Consider the following 13226-nt stretch of genomic DNA (forward strand, 5'->3'; position numbering starts at 1 on the left):
CCGTTCCTCTCATCACTTGAAGCCAGAAAGATATAAGAACCGGATCTTACCATCAAGTTCAGACTCTCTATCCATCCGGCTACACACTCTCACCTCTGGTTAGGTTCTTCCATCTCATCTTTCCATCCCCGCTCCTCACCACACCCCCCGAGCCTTGCTCCCCTTCTTGTTTTCTTCTCATTACTCTTGTCCGAAGCATACACCATGTCTAGAAGCAGCCCCCCTCCGCCGCCGCCGCAAGATGCCATCGAAACGTGGCAGGGCATCTTTTCCAACGGCCCTTACACGTCGCTAAAGATGGTGGAGTACATTCTGCAGGCAGGTAGGAAGGATATCCGCTCCTTCGTGGCGGACCCGGTCGGGACCGTGACCGGTATCACTGAAACTGCCATTGCCGGCAAACATACCCTTGATCAAATGCAGCCTGTCTGGGCTAGCAAGACTGGCCGCTGCACATCTTTCGCAGTCAAGGCCACCGCCGCCCTATCTCGAAAGGTCGACGCGAAAAAGAAGCCGGTGTATAACTTTGCCACCTACGATTTGGCGGGCCACCGCGTCGCACGCTGCCTCAATACCCAGGTCGTCATTGACTCCAGCTCGACCATCCCCGGCGGCGCCTTCGTTCTTCCCGAGAACCGCTGGCAAAAGTTCGAGAAGACGGATGCCAGCTGGAAGTTCAAGAACTCCGAGTCCAAGTTCGAGAGAGCTGGTGATGCTAGCGGGAAAGTGGTACGTTCACTTCCACCCCTGGGTCCATCTCTTAAGACAACGCGCTAAAACAATACAGGCATCGTCGGCCGCCCTTAGTAGCCCTGCCCAAGCCATGTACCTGTGCCTGGCCGGCGTCGAGGCCGGCGTCAAGTTCAACATCCCCACCCTGTTCCGCAGCGTCGGCCCCCAAGGCCAGCCCCTGTACCATGGCATGGTGGCCTGGATGCCGTGCAAGCGCTGCATTGAGCTCGTCCCCGATATTAGCAAGGAGAAGAAGAAGCTCAAGCTCATCATCCAATGGGGGAAGAATACGGCCGGCGCCGGAACCGAGGCGGATGCCGCGACGTGTGCCGACGAGCTGGAACAGTTTGTCAAGAACTACGGCGGCCCCAACGGCCCCCAGCAGTGGGCGGCTGACGGTATCAACACCTTCAGCGATATGATGTTCGCCGAAGCTTGTGCGCTCTGGGGATATCCCAAGCTCGTCAACAAGATGACCCCCCCGCCCGCCAAATAGGCCAATACCAATACCAGGGGTGTGAAGGAGAGTCGGGTACTGCCTCGGCGGATCATTGCTACTGTTTAGCTGTCTGTTGCGGGCAATAGGCGGGGTTGGATAGGAACCATAGGATGTAGATGAGGAAAGCCGGCAGAAGGCGGGGCCGAGGCAGGGTCAAGAAATGCATTCAAAGTTGATTCAGGGGCCACAACCTACCATCAAGTCACCGTTTTCTAGGCCCAGCTTCTTCCTTTGCCGTCCCATGTCTAATAGTCCGTACCCTTTCCACTTCTCCCAATTTCGGAAAGTCAATGTCGAGTGAAACTATCAGCCGTCTTATATCCTGAACGAGCCATTCCACTCTTACACCTTTGTACCATCGGTGATGGGATGCCCAACCAACGCTCACAAGTAACTGAACGGATCGCCCTCCTTGGCATCGCTCCAGACCCCCAATCTCATGCATTGCTGCCTGGTCCACCATGGTTCCCCAAACAGCCTCGGAGACAGACGGGAAAGGCAATGGGACTTTTGCAACCCCGTTTGCTCGCCACATCCGCAACATTCGGACGGGAGAGGGTCCCATTCCATCTATAAGCCACCACAGGTTCCTCGCTACCCAACGTCGGTGGCATGTCATTACGCACACAGGACGGGCATGAGCCCCCAGCGGACTCGTTACCCGAACTCATGTACGATGCGCTCCCCAACGCCACCTCGATCCGAGTTCTCGACCTGCTCGAGGCTAGCTCGACTAGGGTCCGCTGCACCATGCACGTCGTCAACCTGGAAACCAACCCCGCCTATGCGGCGCTGTCTTACACGGCACGCAACCCCATCACGGTCCATGACCGCCGTCTCTCCGACCCCGTCGCTCTGCACGAGGTGGGGAATCCCCAACTCCCCTTTGAGCGTTCCATCACCCACCCAGGCCCGGCTGTAGTGCCGAAGTCTTTCGCCATTGTCGACGGTGCGAGACGCGAGTACTACCACCAGACGCTCGAGCATGTCCACAACTTTCCGTACGAGGATGTCAACTACCCGGACGGGCCCCCGCGTGTCATCGAGGTCGATGGGTGCGCAGTACAGGTTGGGGAGAATTTGTTCCGCTTTCTGGCGTCCCTTGGCGAGTTGAGGAAGCAAATGTCGGAAGAGCCACTGGAAGCTTCCGAGTTGCTCGAGGCGAGAGACGCGCTCCGGCTGCCCATTTGGATTAATGCCGTCTGTGTCAACCAAGAAGACTTGGAGGAGAAGGCCGCACATGTGACGCTGGCGAGGGCGATCTTCAAGTCGGCACTGCATGTGTTTGCGTGGGTTGGGCCGAGTGACAGACTGGGAGACCGGGCGACGGAGGCCATCGACATTATCCTCGGCTACATCCATGCTCAAGAGTTGCGACAGGGGGATCCTTTAGGCATCGCCTTAGACCGCCCATTACCGGAGGAATTTACGATGTCCAGCATCCTGGAAATGACAACGGCGCATTGGTTTGCCCTCTTTGCCTTCTTCCAACGACGCTGGTTCCGCAGCGCCTGGGCTGCACAGAACATCATCCTCGCTCGGCAGGCGTACATGGTCTATGGCGAGAACATGGTGGATATGTCTCTCGTCGTTCGGGTGCTGACATATCTGGACAACCGCGGCTTGGGCCCGGAGTTTTGTGCATTTGGCCGAGCATTCCTCACCGGCGAGCCCGTCTCAGATCCGGGCAGATACGTTACAAAGCTCCTCGCCGCCGCTAACTTGGAGGGGGCAGAGCCTTCCCCTGCGTCGGTGACGGAGGCGCTTGTAGTGGAACCGAAGGACATTTTCACCTTCATTCGTGGCTTCCACTACATTCGACAGCACCGCCGGCCTCGGCTCACCTCTGCCCTCTCTGCGCTCCGCGATCTCGACACGACCGATCCCAGAGATAAGATCTTTGCGTTCCTCGGCCTTGTCGATGACGAACTTGGTATCATACCAGATTACGGTGCCACGATACAGGATTTGTATCGAACGGCCACGGTGGCCACGATAGAGAAAAGGCTCCGCCTCTCCATCCTTTCTCATGTCCAAGATGCTCAGAATACCAACATTCGAGACCTACCCAGCTGGGTCCCAGACTTTAGCGTCCGGCTCGGGAGGGTGCCCCTTGACAAGGGAACTACTAGCGAATGCGATTTCCGCGCCTCTGGAGAATCGGTGTACCGCCTAGCGGCGAATCCTAACGGCACATTGGGTGTTTTCGCCATCCGGATTGATACCGTGTCTACTGTCACCGATATGGACGTCGATCCTGTGTCCCAAATATTGAAGGTGGCCCTTGGGCTACCGGCGTGGTATCCCGACAAGCCCCTCAGTTGGTGTCTCGTGAAGGCAGGCGGAGGGAGTTCTAGCGAGGAGCTTCGCCCACGGACTGTTAGTCGCGTCGAGGCGTTGTGGCGAACTCTCCTGGCGGACAATGTTAAGGCGGAGGGATACTATCCGGGCGAGTTCGCCGATTATCTGGGCAACGGGTTTGCCAGCTGGGTACTTCGCGACATCCTAGAGACACGCGTAGGCATTCATGAGCACGCTGAGCTCGAGAAAATGCATTGGGTGCGAAGCCTTGGGGTCGACTCATTCTGCTCAAAGCTGGCCCTCTGGTCGGCCATGTACGACGGCCATCAGGTCGTAGCACACCAGGAGTTGAACAATATTCACATCCCCTATTATGAGCGTGCCATCGGCAAACTCTATCGGAAGAGGGGAGACGAACGGGAACAGTACCAGCTCGACCTCCACCTCGGCATCCCAGAGCCAACGGTTGGCATCCTCCACTTTCCGACTGCCAACCGGTTGATGGAATGTGTAGGCGATCCAGTCGACGAACTGGACGCCGAGATCGCCCAGGAGCACCTTTCCGGGGCTTACCGAGCCAACGCCCGCTCTCGACTGACATCTGAAGAACGAAAAGGCGCCGCATCCTTCGAGGAAAGGATGCGGATAGCTACCGAGGGGAGGTCCCTCTTCCGCACTCCGCGCGGACGGATCGGGCTTGGGCCCCGATCAGTCGGCAAAGAGCCCGGCTGCAAGGATGAGATATGGATTCTAAGTGGCGCAGATGTTCCCTTCATTTTGCGACATGAAAAGGGGGACCGTTATCGGGTCGTCGGGGAGGCCTACGTTCACGGTATAATGTACGGTGAGAAATTAGGAGCCCCTTGTAACTGGGAGGATATAATCCTGGTCTGAGGCTCTGCGTTGGAAGATAAGAACAACCGGGCACCATGGCAGATGAACTGCAACCACTTGGTATGATCGGATCTTTACATCCCATATTCTCGAGCCAACTCTCCTCCTTACTGAGATAGGAACGTTGGGGGTGAATAACGGGGCATCAAACTTCAATATCACGCCTTCTCCGGTACTGCCACCCGTCGTCCGCTATCCTGGTCGGGTTACCACGACCAGAGACCGCCAGAGTCACCCTCATTTCAAGCCGCAACGGATGTTTCGCGGCATTTATTTCACTCCCTCAGTCCCATCCAACGAAAGCAGCGGAAAGATAAGAAAACTGCCTCAGGCGTGCCGCCGACTCATAAACCGTAAAGACATTCGTCATTGCGCATCTCGTCAGAGATGACCAATGGAACCTAGAGGGGGGTACCGAAAGGGAGTAACGGAAGCCCAAAGAAGCAGACCGAGCCAAACGCCAGCCAAAGCAGCTCACATGCCGAAGGAGGGTGCTCGTGAGCAACTGCCCGGGGGTGCATTCTCCGTCTTGGGCTCTTGGTGTTTGTTGGACGGCGCGGGAGGCGTGGGGCGACAGAGTCGAAACCGGGTAACCAGTTGCGTCTGGGCCAAAGAGGCGTCAGTAACCCCCTGCTAGTGCTGCAGATGCGAGCCCAGACGCTTGGCTCGGCCGCTCTAGGAAGTAACGGTAAGGCTGCCGGACCCTCTGTAATATATTATCCGGACCAGAGCCCTCCGCCAACCCCCTGGAGGCAGCCTCGGATCGGCAAGTCCCTGCCCCGACTCGGGATAGCGCCCGAAACGTTGCACTCAGATCACCTTCGTCCCCAGAGAGACGCCAGCCAAGCACGCCTCTCCACATGCACTCCGGACTTTTGGGCAGCCCATGCGGGAGTGAAGTCCGGGGTGAGAGGCGAGCCAGTTGCCGGCAGGAAAGGGCATGGCTCGAACAGCTCGAGAAGGGGGCTTCGAAGCTACCTCTATATAACGTGTGTCCCCTGAACTCGTCGCGAGCAAGTTTGAGTCCATTATCCTTCTCCCCCTCCTCTCCCAACCACCATAATCATGAAGGTCCTCGCCCCCCTGATGCTGGCCGGCGCCGCCAGCGCCCACACCATCTTCTCCTCGCTCGAGGTTGGCGGTGTCAACCAGGGTGTCGGTCAGGGTGTCCGCGTGCCCTCGTACAACGGCCCCATCGAGGACGTCACGTCCAACTCGCTGGCCTGCAACGGCAACCCCAACCCCACCCAGTCCACCTCCAAGGTCATCACCGTCCAGGCCGGCGAGAGCGTGACCGCCGTCTGGCGGTACATGCTGAGCACCACCGGCTCGGCCCCGAACGATGTCATGGACAGCAGCCACAAGGGTCCCACCTTGGCCTACCTCAAGAAGGTCGGCGACGCCACCTCCGACTCGGGCGTCGGTGGCGGCTGGTTCAAGATCCAGCAGGACGGCTACAGCAACGGTGTCTGGGGTACCGAGAAGGTCATCAACGGCCAGGGCCGCCACAGCATCAAGATCCCGGAGTGCATTGCCCCGGGCCAGTACCTCCTCCGTGCTGAGATGATCGCCCTGCACGGCGCCGGGAACTACCCGGGTGCGCAGTTCTACATGGAGTGCGCTCAGATTAATGGTAAGTTATGATCACATCCCAGGTGAGGACGAGGAATGTCATGAATGGTTTGACTGATATTGTTAAACAGTCGTTGGCGGCTCCGGCAGCAAGACGCCCTCGAACACCGTCAGCTTCCCCGGTGCTTACAAGGGCACCGACCCCGGAGTCAAAATCAGCATCTACTGGCCCCCGGTCGAGAACTACCAGATCCCCGGCCCCAGCGTCTTCACCTGCTAAACGCTTTTAGCGAGGTGGTGATACAGTGGCGGATCTGGGAGACGGTGATGATATTGCATGGTGTGGTGGCGTTGCATCCACGGGGGTGGCCATGGACAGCCACTTTGGCCGCCTTGCCACCTCCTGGCACCCTATGGCTTCTTGTACATACATAGCTTAAACACCTAGGACCACTTCCGATCGGTTCAATTTCCGACCTCGGTGTGGTATCTACATGACTGTACATGATTCAAATTGTATGACAAGGGCTTATCCTTGCAAGAAATAAACGTCCTCAAAAGATCGTCTTCGGGAATGTCCTGATTACCTCGCCGCTCCAGTCATCGCCACGCTTGGGGCAACTGCACTTGGTGGCACATAATGAAGAAATGTCTACGTGGATATTCCGTGCCGCTGTGGAACGTGCCGCGGAGTCTGATTACCCAGGTACCGGCCAGTTGCTGGTGTTCAAAACCGCCTCTAATTAAGGCAGGTAATCTTCAACAGCTCCTCAAGACGGCGAAGTTGATATAACTTCCTCTCCGTGACTGGTGAGAGCGATTATCAGGATATGTTCATGGGCTACACGTCCATCCTCACCTGACTGTTGCGGCCAAAACAAATTGCCGATCATCGTCCAGGGGTGTCCAACGACGTATCAACAATGAAATTGATCAGGTTTCCGAGCCGACAATACCGTTGTGCCGTTCAAATCGCGACAAAGGAATGATCACAGCCCATATATCATAAGTACCTATATAATTAAAGGCCCTTAATTTATATCCTTTGACGACCCGAACTGCCCCGAACTATATAGGTACCTTCTTGTTGTTTAAAAACCCGTACTTTCATCTCGCGGCGCTACATCCTCCCATCCACTCGATTCTAGGTTGATTCTCATCACTATCCTAACTGAAAACCCTGGCATTTCTTTCTGGCGATGAACATGGCTCCTGAAACTATCAATCCGACGATTCTGGATCTAGATGCCAAGCACCAGCAAGCACGGGGAGAGGGTATGAACAAGCGTCTCAAGTTGGACGTTTCCACGCAACTGATTGAACGGCGTCCCAGAGTTAACACCTTTACCAACGGCCAACATCGTCTTTTTGCAGGTATGGTCGAAGACTTGTTCATGACTGACCAGACGGACAGGACTGAGCTTGAAGAGCCACAAGACATTGAAGAGCCACAAAACACCGAAGGCTCAGGTGACGATTATCCCGAATCATTTGCCCTGACCCCCGTATATGAAAATGGACCCATGCTTACCACCCAAGTGAATGGGTGGTTTTCACTTTCAGCTTCGGAGCTGGCTCAAGAGGGTTATGATTCAATGTTTTATCAACCTGACGACTCATACGTTTCGATCCCAGACAGGGACGAGAGGGCTCATTACCGGCGGAGTACCCACAGCCCGGTCTCTGGGTTTCACAAACCCTTTACTAATCCCGTGTCTGGAGGGTCAGGCAGTCAGCAGTTCATCTGCCCTCCCTATGGCCAATCTGACGCTTCCCAACAGTTCTTGTTCGATGGGGACCATTCTGTTGATCAAGAGCTTGCGGGCCAGCCTGACTGGCTCAGACTTCTCGACAGCCCTCAACAAACCAAGACCGATCCTTCCTTCTACCCAGACTCCTTTCAAGACTCTCCCGCCACTGATGGCCATCCAGAACTCTGGGAACACGACCATCAACAACAATCAGTAGGGGCGGGGCGAGACTTGGACTTCAAAGGAGCGAGTGGACCGGTACTCAAACTTTTATGAACGAAGGGGTGTTGGCAGCAGGACCTTTCTTAAACTCGATAGAATTGTTTCCTACTACGTAGCTAAAATTCATTCTCGTCTCAGTTCATAGTCCGTTCCTGATCCAAGGCGTGTCCAACAATGAATGTACCATTCATGTCCCTGTTATCGTTGACCCCTTTCAAGGTGTGTTGCTTCTGCTCACCCCAAGAGGACGTTCTATTGCTCGCACGGGGGTTGAAATACCCCGCCCACCCTCTCACGTCGAATTGTACACCGGACGCTGCTAAACTCCGGAAGGAAACACAATTTCATAGAAGATGAAAATAGCGCCGGCTGGTTTCGGGTTATTCATCCCCTGTGCTCCTTACTTTACGTGACTGACAACCTGGCGGAGGCTTGCGTGTTGTTCCTGGGGCTGTTTGTTCTGTTATCAACGGGATGCCGTGTCAAAGATGCACATCTAAATACTCTGTGGTCAGGGTGGCGTTGCGTGTTACATGCTGCAAACCGTGGCTGTCTACATGTAGGTTCCGACCACTCCACGGCGTGCCCGGCCCAGGGATGTGCTGGTCTAAATTAGTAGCTTAGTCGCTGTGGTCGTGTTCTTCTGGTATGGTTGTTGTAGAGAAAGATAAAATGGAAAATAAAAAAGGGAAATACTCAGTTTCCCCTGCAATCATGGATGGCAGCCACCGCAAGAAAGCCAATCCTGCGTAGGTCAAGCCTCGAGGTCCTGGTCTCAGACGTGGTTGTGGACAACCCCTATCAATCATGTGCCACCCAATCTCTTCGTCCAAATTCGCAAGCGGCAAGCTTAAAGAGAGCGTGCAGGTCTGAGAAAGTACCAAAGATCAGGTAGGCGACTCCTGGACGTGCAGCGTGGGTCCTTTGTGAGCGCGGGCGCAATGTGATCTCACCGTGGCTTCCCTACAATCACACGGCGCCGAGCATCGGCTAGTAGGTAATTCAGGCGTTTCTGGATACATTGGAGGGAATCATTGCCTAGGCTGCGATGTGGCCGAACGTTAAGAAAATTGGACGTTGCTGTGATCGAGGGCATTCGTAAGGGGCGCGGCGGAGGCTCAGAGAGTATGTTTTGGCTCGGGACAAACTGGCATGGTCTTCAACAGACATTATGGGTGCCGACCACCGAGGGGATGCACTGATGAAGGATTTATCGAGACTCGCGGCTGGAAATGCTACCTGAATAAGAGACTTAAGCGGTGGGCGTGGGGGTAAGAGTATGTGGCCGGAATGCGCGGCTGGGCAACTGATAACAACGAACTCGAACCAAGCAAGGAGCAACGTGACAGGCAGCAAGGTTGCAAAGTTCTTACCTGAGTAACAGGCTAACAGCAGCTTCCCCCTTCGGAAAGTAGCGATGTCAGGGGCAGCTCCTCTCTCCGGCAGTTTGCGAACACTGATTCGCCGAGTGTGCCGCGCTCCGATGCCGATCTGCGGGAACTCCCCGCTGGACTTTGGAAAACCTCGGCCCAATCAGTGTTGGGGATCTCACTCGTGCGGGCAAGAGCACGCTTGGTTGAAACAACCCCAGACGGGACAGGAACGCCCACCGAATCTGCGTACCATTCAAGCGGGAGTCCAGGGGTTACTCGATTGTCTCGGTGAGATTTAAGGGTTAGCGGGTGGCAGAGGACTGAACGTGCCTTAATCGTTAGAAATAGAACGTCTCAAAGCCAGAGAGAGAGATATGCTGAGACCGCGGGGTGGTTGCATTGTTGAATGGGGTTGTAACAAAGAGTAGAAGAGATCGGCGTCAAGTAGGCATCGAGTTATCGAACCTTCCCTTTCTGGACACTATCCCGCGGTCTCCTTCAGAACTCGAACAGCATATAAGTGAGGTGCACTTCGCACATAGCCAACTCAACTAGTAGCATACTCGACATCTCTCCCAACCTCACCCCTCCAACCCTCGAAGTCTCCCTAGCCCGCCGACAAAATGGTCCGCGTAAGAAACCCATTCTTGCGTATTGCCCAATTCATGATGTAGCACTAACACCATAGCTAGATCATCCCCGCCCTCCTCAGCCTCGTTACCGTCCTCTCGGTCTCGGCCGCGCCGCTCCACGCCGAGGTTGAGGCCCGCGCGTGCGCCTTCACCTGCGGCAGCGTGTGCTACGAGAGCTCGCACATCAACGCCGCCCTCAACAAGGGCTACTCCCTGCACCTGGACGGCGACGACATCAGTGAGTTCCCCTTTTCCCTCCACCACAAAAAGAAGGGAAGAATAAAAAGAAAGAAAAAAGAAAAAAGGAATAAAGGGAAAAAAGAAAAAGAAAGAAAGAAAAAGACTTTTCCCTCCCCTTTCCACATCTCCACAGCTCCAGAAATACTCACACCCCTCCCCCTCCTCTAGACAACTACCCGCACCGGTACAACAACTACGAGGACTTCGACTTCCCGACCCCGGGCCCCTGGTACGAGTACCCCATCATGTCGAGCCACAGCGTCTACAACGGCGGCTCGCCGGGCGCCGACCGCGTCGTCTTCGACGGCGACGGCAACTTCGACCTGCTCATCACCCACCAGGGCGCCAGCGGCAACGCCTTTGTTGCTTGCCGTTCCGGTTAAGCTGGGTGTGAGTAGAATGGTTATGGTTAAGGGGGGGGGGGGGTTGGTGTGTGTGGGTTGGTGACTTTCTCTGGGTGGATGGACTTTGTCACATTGTTCGCTAGCATGTCAGCTAGGCGCCTGACAGAAATGGCTACCTACTTGTGAGACGGGCAAAGAGGGTTTGCGTTTGCGAGTGATCCCATCTGCTTCCTGTGTGTGTCGGTGTTGGTTAAGGAGTCGTTAATGTCACCGACAAGCCTGGATGACGATCTTGGGGAGGGCAAATTGGCTCATGGCTCACTCATGGGCTTTGAATTCAAGCACGGTATTGTGGATAACTGACACCAAACTCCCCCTGTTCATAGATCGTCCGGACCGGCACGCCTCTGTTCTCGGCAATGAAGCCGATGAGCTGCTGGCCGATGTCCTTGATATCGTTGTACTCCTGTAGGCGGCGGATGTATGTCTTGACAGTGGTCTCGGGTGGTTGGCTACTGACGCGATCGGTTAGCAGGGCTCTATTCTTGCTTATATGGCGCATGGTAAATAGAGTTATCCGTCACTCGGAGGCAGCCGCACATACCTCAGTTGCGTTTCTTCTTCTTGCAGCTCACTCGTGGTGCGGAGCAGCAATCGCAAAGTGTCTTGGGATTTGGCGAAGGCGTCGCACTGTTGAGGGAATGAATTAGACCTGTGGTTATTGAAACCCGGAACGCTTCAGCGGAGGCTGCGCACAATCTTGATTATGTACCCTAGGTCGTTGTCCTGAGTTGCCAAGATGGATTAGCTACCTGGTCAAGTATCTAGAGAGGTACTTTGCATACGCTCATCAGACATCCAAGTTCCCGGTCATCCTTCGCGGCAATCTCGATGGGTTCGCCCGAACCCGGTCCAGTAACGATAATCGCTGACCCATCCTCGTTCCCAGACTGCACACGAGCACTCATAACCCATGGCTCAACATCCTCCGGGACGTTGACTGGTGCATGACTAGCCTCAAGAAGCCACTGCTTGTAGCTGTCTAAACGTGACTGAACCCTGACGAGAATGCCGTTGCGATCTCCATCATCGTCCGTCTTTTGCGCCAGCCATTGATGGAACGATGTGGCAAGGGATATTTGAGTCCGTATCGCAATGACGATTGCATCGCCACTATCATCCCTGGGCGGCGTGCCGTTTCTAGACTCGTTGTTGTTGGTCGCCATTTCGATGGAAGGGGGATGGGGAAGAACTCGAGGTTCAGGTTGGTCGAGGCTGCGAAATGATAAAATGCACAGTATGTGCTGCGAAAGCGAGACACTGTGCATGCTGGGGTGAGGTTTAATGCATGGCGCGGGTCGTGCGGTCCCGTCGGTGGAGGAGAACTGTCGCTGTCTTCATTTTCTCGAATACCAGGTCAAGTTCCCTTAGGGCAACGAGGCGCTCAGTCATGCACCGTTGTTTTTCCCAAAGAGCTCCGTCATACTCAGCCGTTTTCCAGCGCCCGAGTCCCCCCGGGCGGCGGTAACTGCCTGCGGCTCTGAAGTCAAGCTATCGTTGTTGTCCAGCGCCTCCGCTGTCGCCGCTTGAATGTACGCGTCGAATGCTTCCCGGCCCTGCTTCCAGGCACCCAGGATCAGGTTCGCGTGCATCTCCCGCGTATCGCTCTCGTCGGCATGGATCCAAAGCCCGAGGATCTTCTTTCCAGATGCTTCCGTTCCCTGGTTGTTGCCACTGATTACAGCGCCGTCCTCGAGCCGAAAGACGATGAGCTCCCCCACCACCTCGCAATCTGTCACCCTCAAGAGGTCGATCACGAGGTTTTCCATGCTCCGGCGATTGAACACAAACACGCACACCCGCGGCAGTGTCTGTCCGGTGTGTGCCACGACGGGCTCTTGCTCGCAGATGAACATGGTCCCCTCTGCCCCGTGCTTCTCCCACCCTTGTGTAGCCTCGAGGAAGTTGTACGCAACGGCGTTGGCGGCGATGGCCGTGATGGACCGGATGCTCGGTTGGTACCGGCGCAGGACGCGCAGACTGAGCTCGGTGTTATCGCGGGCCGGCTGCGGGTTGGATAGCGGCATCGTCTCGCGGTTCTCCATGTACTGCGCAGCGTCGGACTCGTAGTCGGAGGCGGCTACTTGTCGGGGACCGCTGTTGCTCGGGTGGTGGCGGTGCCGCGACTTGCGGGGGGTCGGCCGACTCATGTTGGGTGGTTGGGTTTACTTAATTATGCTTCGATGGTGTCAAGGAAAGTGCTGTGTCCGGTTCGTTTTCGGATGACGCGGGCGAGCAGGCTCGAAGCTCAAGATAGCTGTCCGAAGTTGTTTGGGCAAAGATGGTTCAAGCCGTCCCGCGGCCTGACCCCACTTCCAATCAATGGTGGGGCAGGGCAAGTATAAACCGGTATTTCGGCACTGTCTCGCCGGTGGCGCCAGTTGCAAAAAGAAGCAGGAGCTACCCCTGGGTTTGAACTGTGCCCTGTGCCCTGGCTTCCAACCTGTGCCCTGGCTTCTAACTATACCCTATGCCCTGGCTTCCACTGGGTATACTACCTAGGTAGGTTCGAATTGTACCCTAGATCGCGACCGGCTCCCCGGATCGCAATGCAACTGGTGGTTAGGTTTGGTAGGTAGAGTTATGGACTGGAATGGAAGGAAGAA

The 13226-nt window shown here is 55.7% G+C and overlaps 5 protein-coding genes across 5 annotated transcripts; 4 read left to right on the forward strand and 1 right to left on the reverse strand.

Moving 5' to 3' along the window:
- Positions 1-204: 204 nt before the first annotated feature.
- B0H64DRAFT_416318 (uncharacterized protein) lies at positions 205-1228 on the forward strand (the record flags this gene model as incomplete). Its single annotated transcript, XM_062805157.1, has 2 exons — positions 205-729; positions 788-1228. 2 exons carry the CDS (start codon positions 205-207, stop codon positions 1226-1228), a joined length of 966 nt encoding a protein of 321 aa, XP_062660618.1.
- Positions 1229-1900: 672 nt separating this feature from the next.
- On the forward strand, positions 1901-4426 carry B0H64DRAFT_319798 (uncharacterized protein; the record flags this gene model as incomplete). Its single annotated transcript, XM_062800446.1, has 1 exon — positions 1901-4426. One exon carries the CDS (start codon positions 1901-1903, stop codon positions 4424-4426), a length of 2526 nt encoding a protein of 841 aa, XP_062660619.1.
- Positions 4427-5277: 851 nt separating this feature from the next.
- B0H64DRAFT_118382 (glycoside hydrolase) lies at positions 5278-6371 on the forward strand. The gene is made up of 2 exons (XM_062797902.1): positions 5278-6059; positions 6130-6371. The coding sequence occupies exons 1-2, from the start codon at positions 5492-5494 to the stop codon at positions 6276-6278; spliced, it is 717 nt and encodes a 238-aa protein (XP_062660620.1). The 5' UTR covers positions 5278-5491; the 3' UTR covers positions 6279-6371.
- Positions 6372-9881: 3510 nt separating this feature from the next.
- B0H64DRAFT_391354 (Ribonuclease/ribotoxin) lies at positions 9882-11074 on the forward strand. Its single transcript, XM_062803464.1, has 4 exons — positions 9882-9976; positions 10037-10214; positions 10385-10790; positions 10882-11074. Exons 1-3 carry the CDS (start codon positions 9968-9970, stop codon positions 10597-10599), a joined length of 402 nt encoding a protein of 133 aa, XP_062660621.1. The 5' UTR covers positions 9882-9967; the 3' UTR covers positions 10600-10790; positions 10882-11074.
- B0H64DRAFT_320825 (uncharacterized protein) lies at positions 10898-12770 on the reverse strand (the record flags this gene model as incomplete). Its single annotated transcript, XM_062800483.1, has 5 exons — positions 10898-11072; positions 11165-11250; positions 11317-11346; positions 11406-11812; positions 12017-12770. 5 exons carry the CDS (start codon positions 12768-12770, stop codon positions 10898-10900), a joined length of 1452 nt encoding a protein of 483 aa, XP_062660622.1.
- Positions 12771-13226: the final 456 nt, after the last annotated feature.

This window comes from Chaetomium fimeti (assembly GCF_033439085.1).
Source record: "Chaetomium fimeti strain CBS 168.71 chromosome Unknown B0H64scaffold_3, whole genome shotgun sequence".
Classification (NCBI taxonomy): domain Eukaryota; kingdom Fungi; phylum Ascomycota; class Sordariomycetes; order Sordariales; family Chaetomiaceae; genus Chaetomium; species Chaetomium fimeti.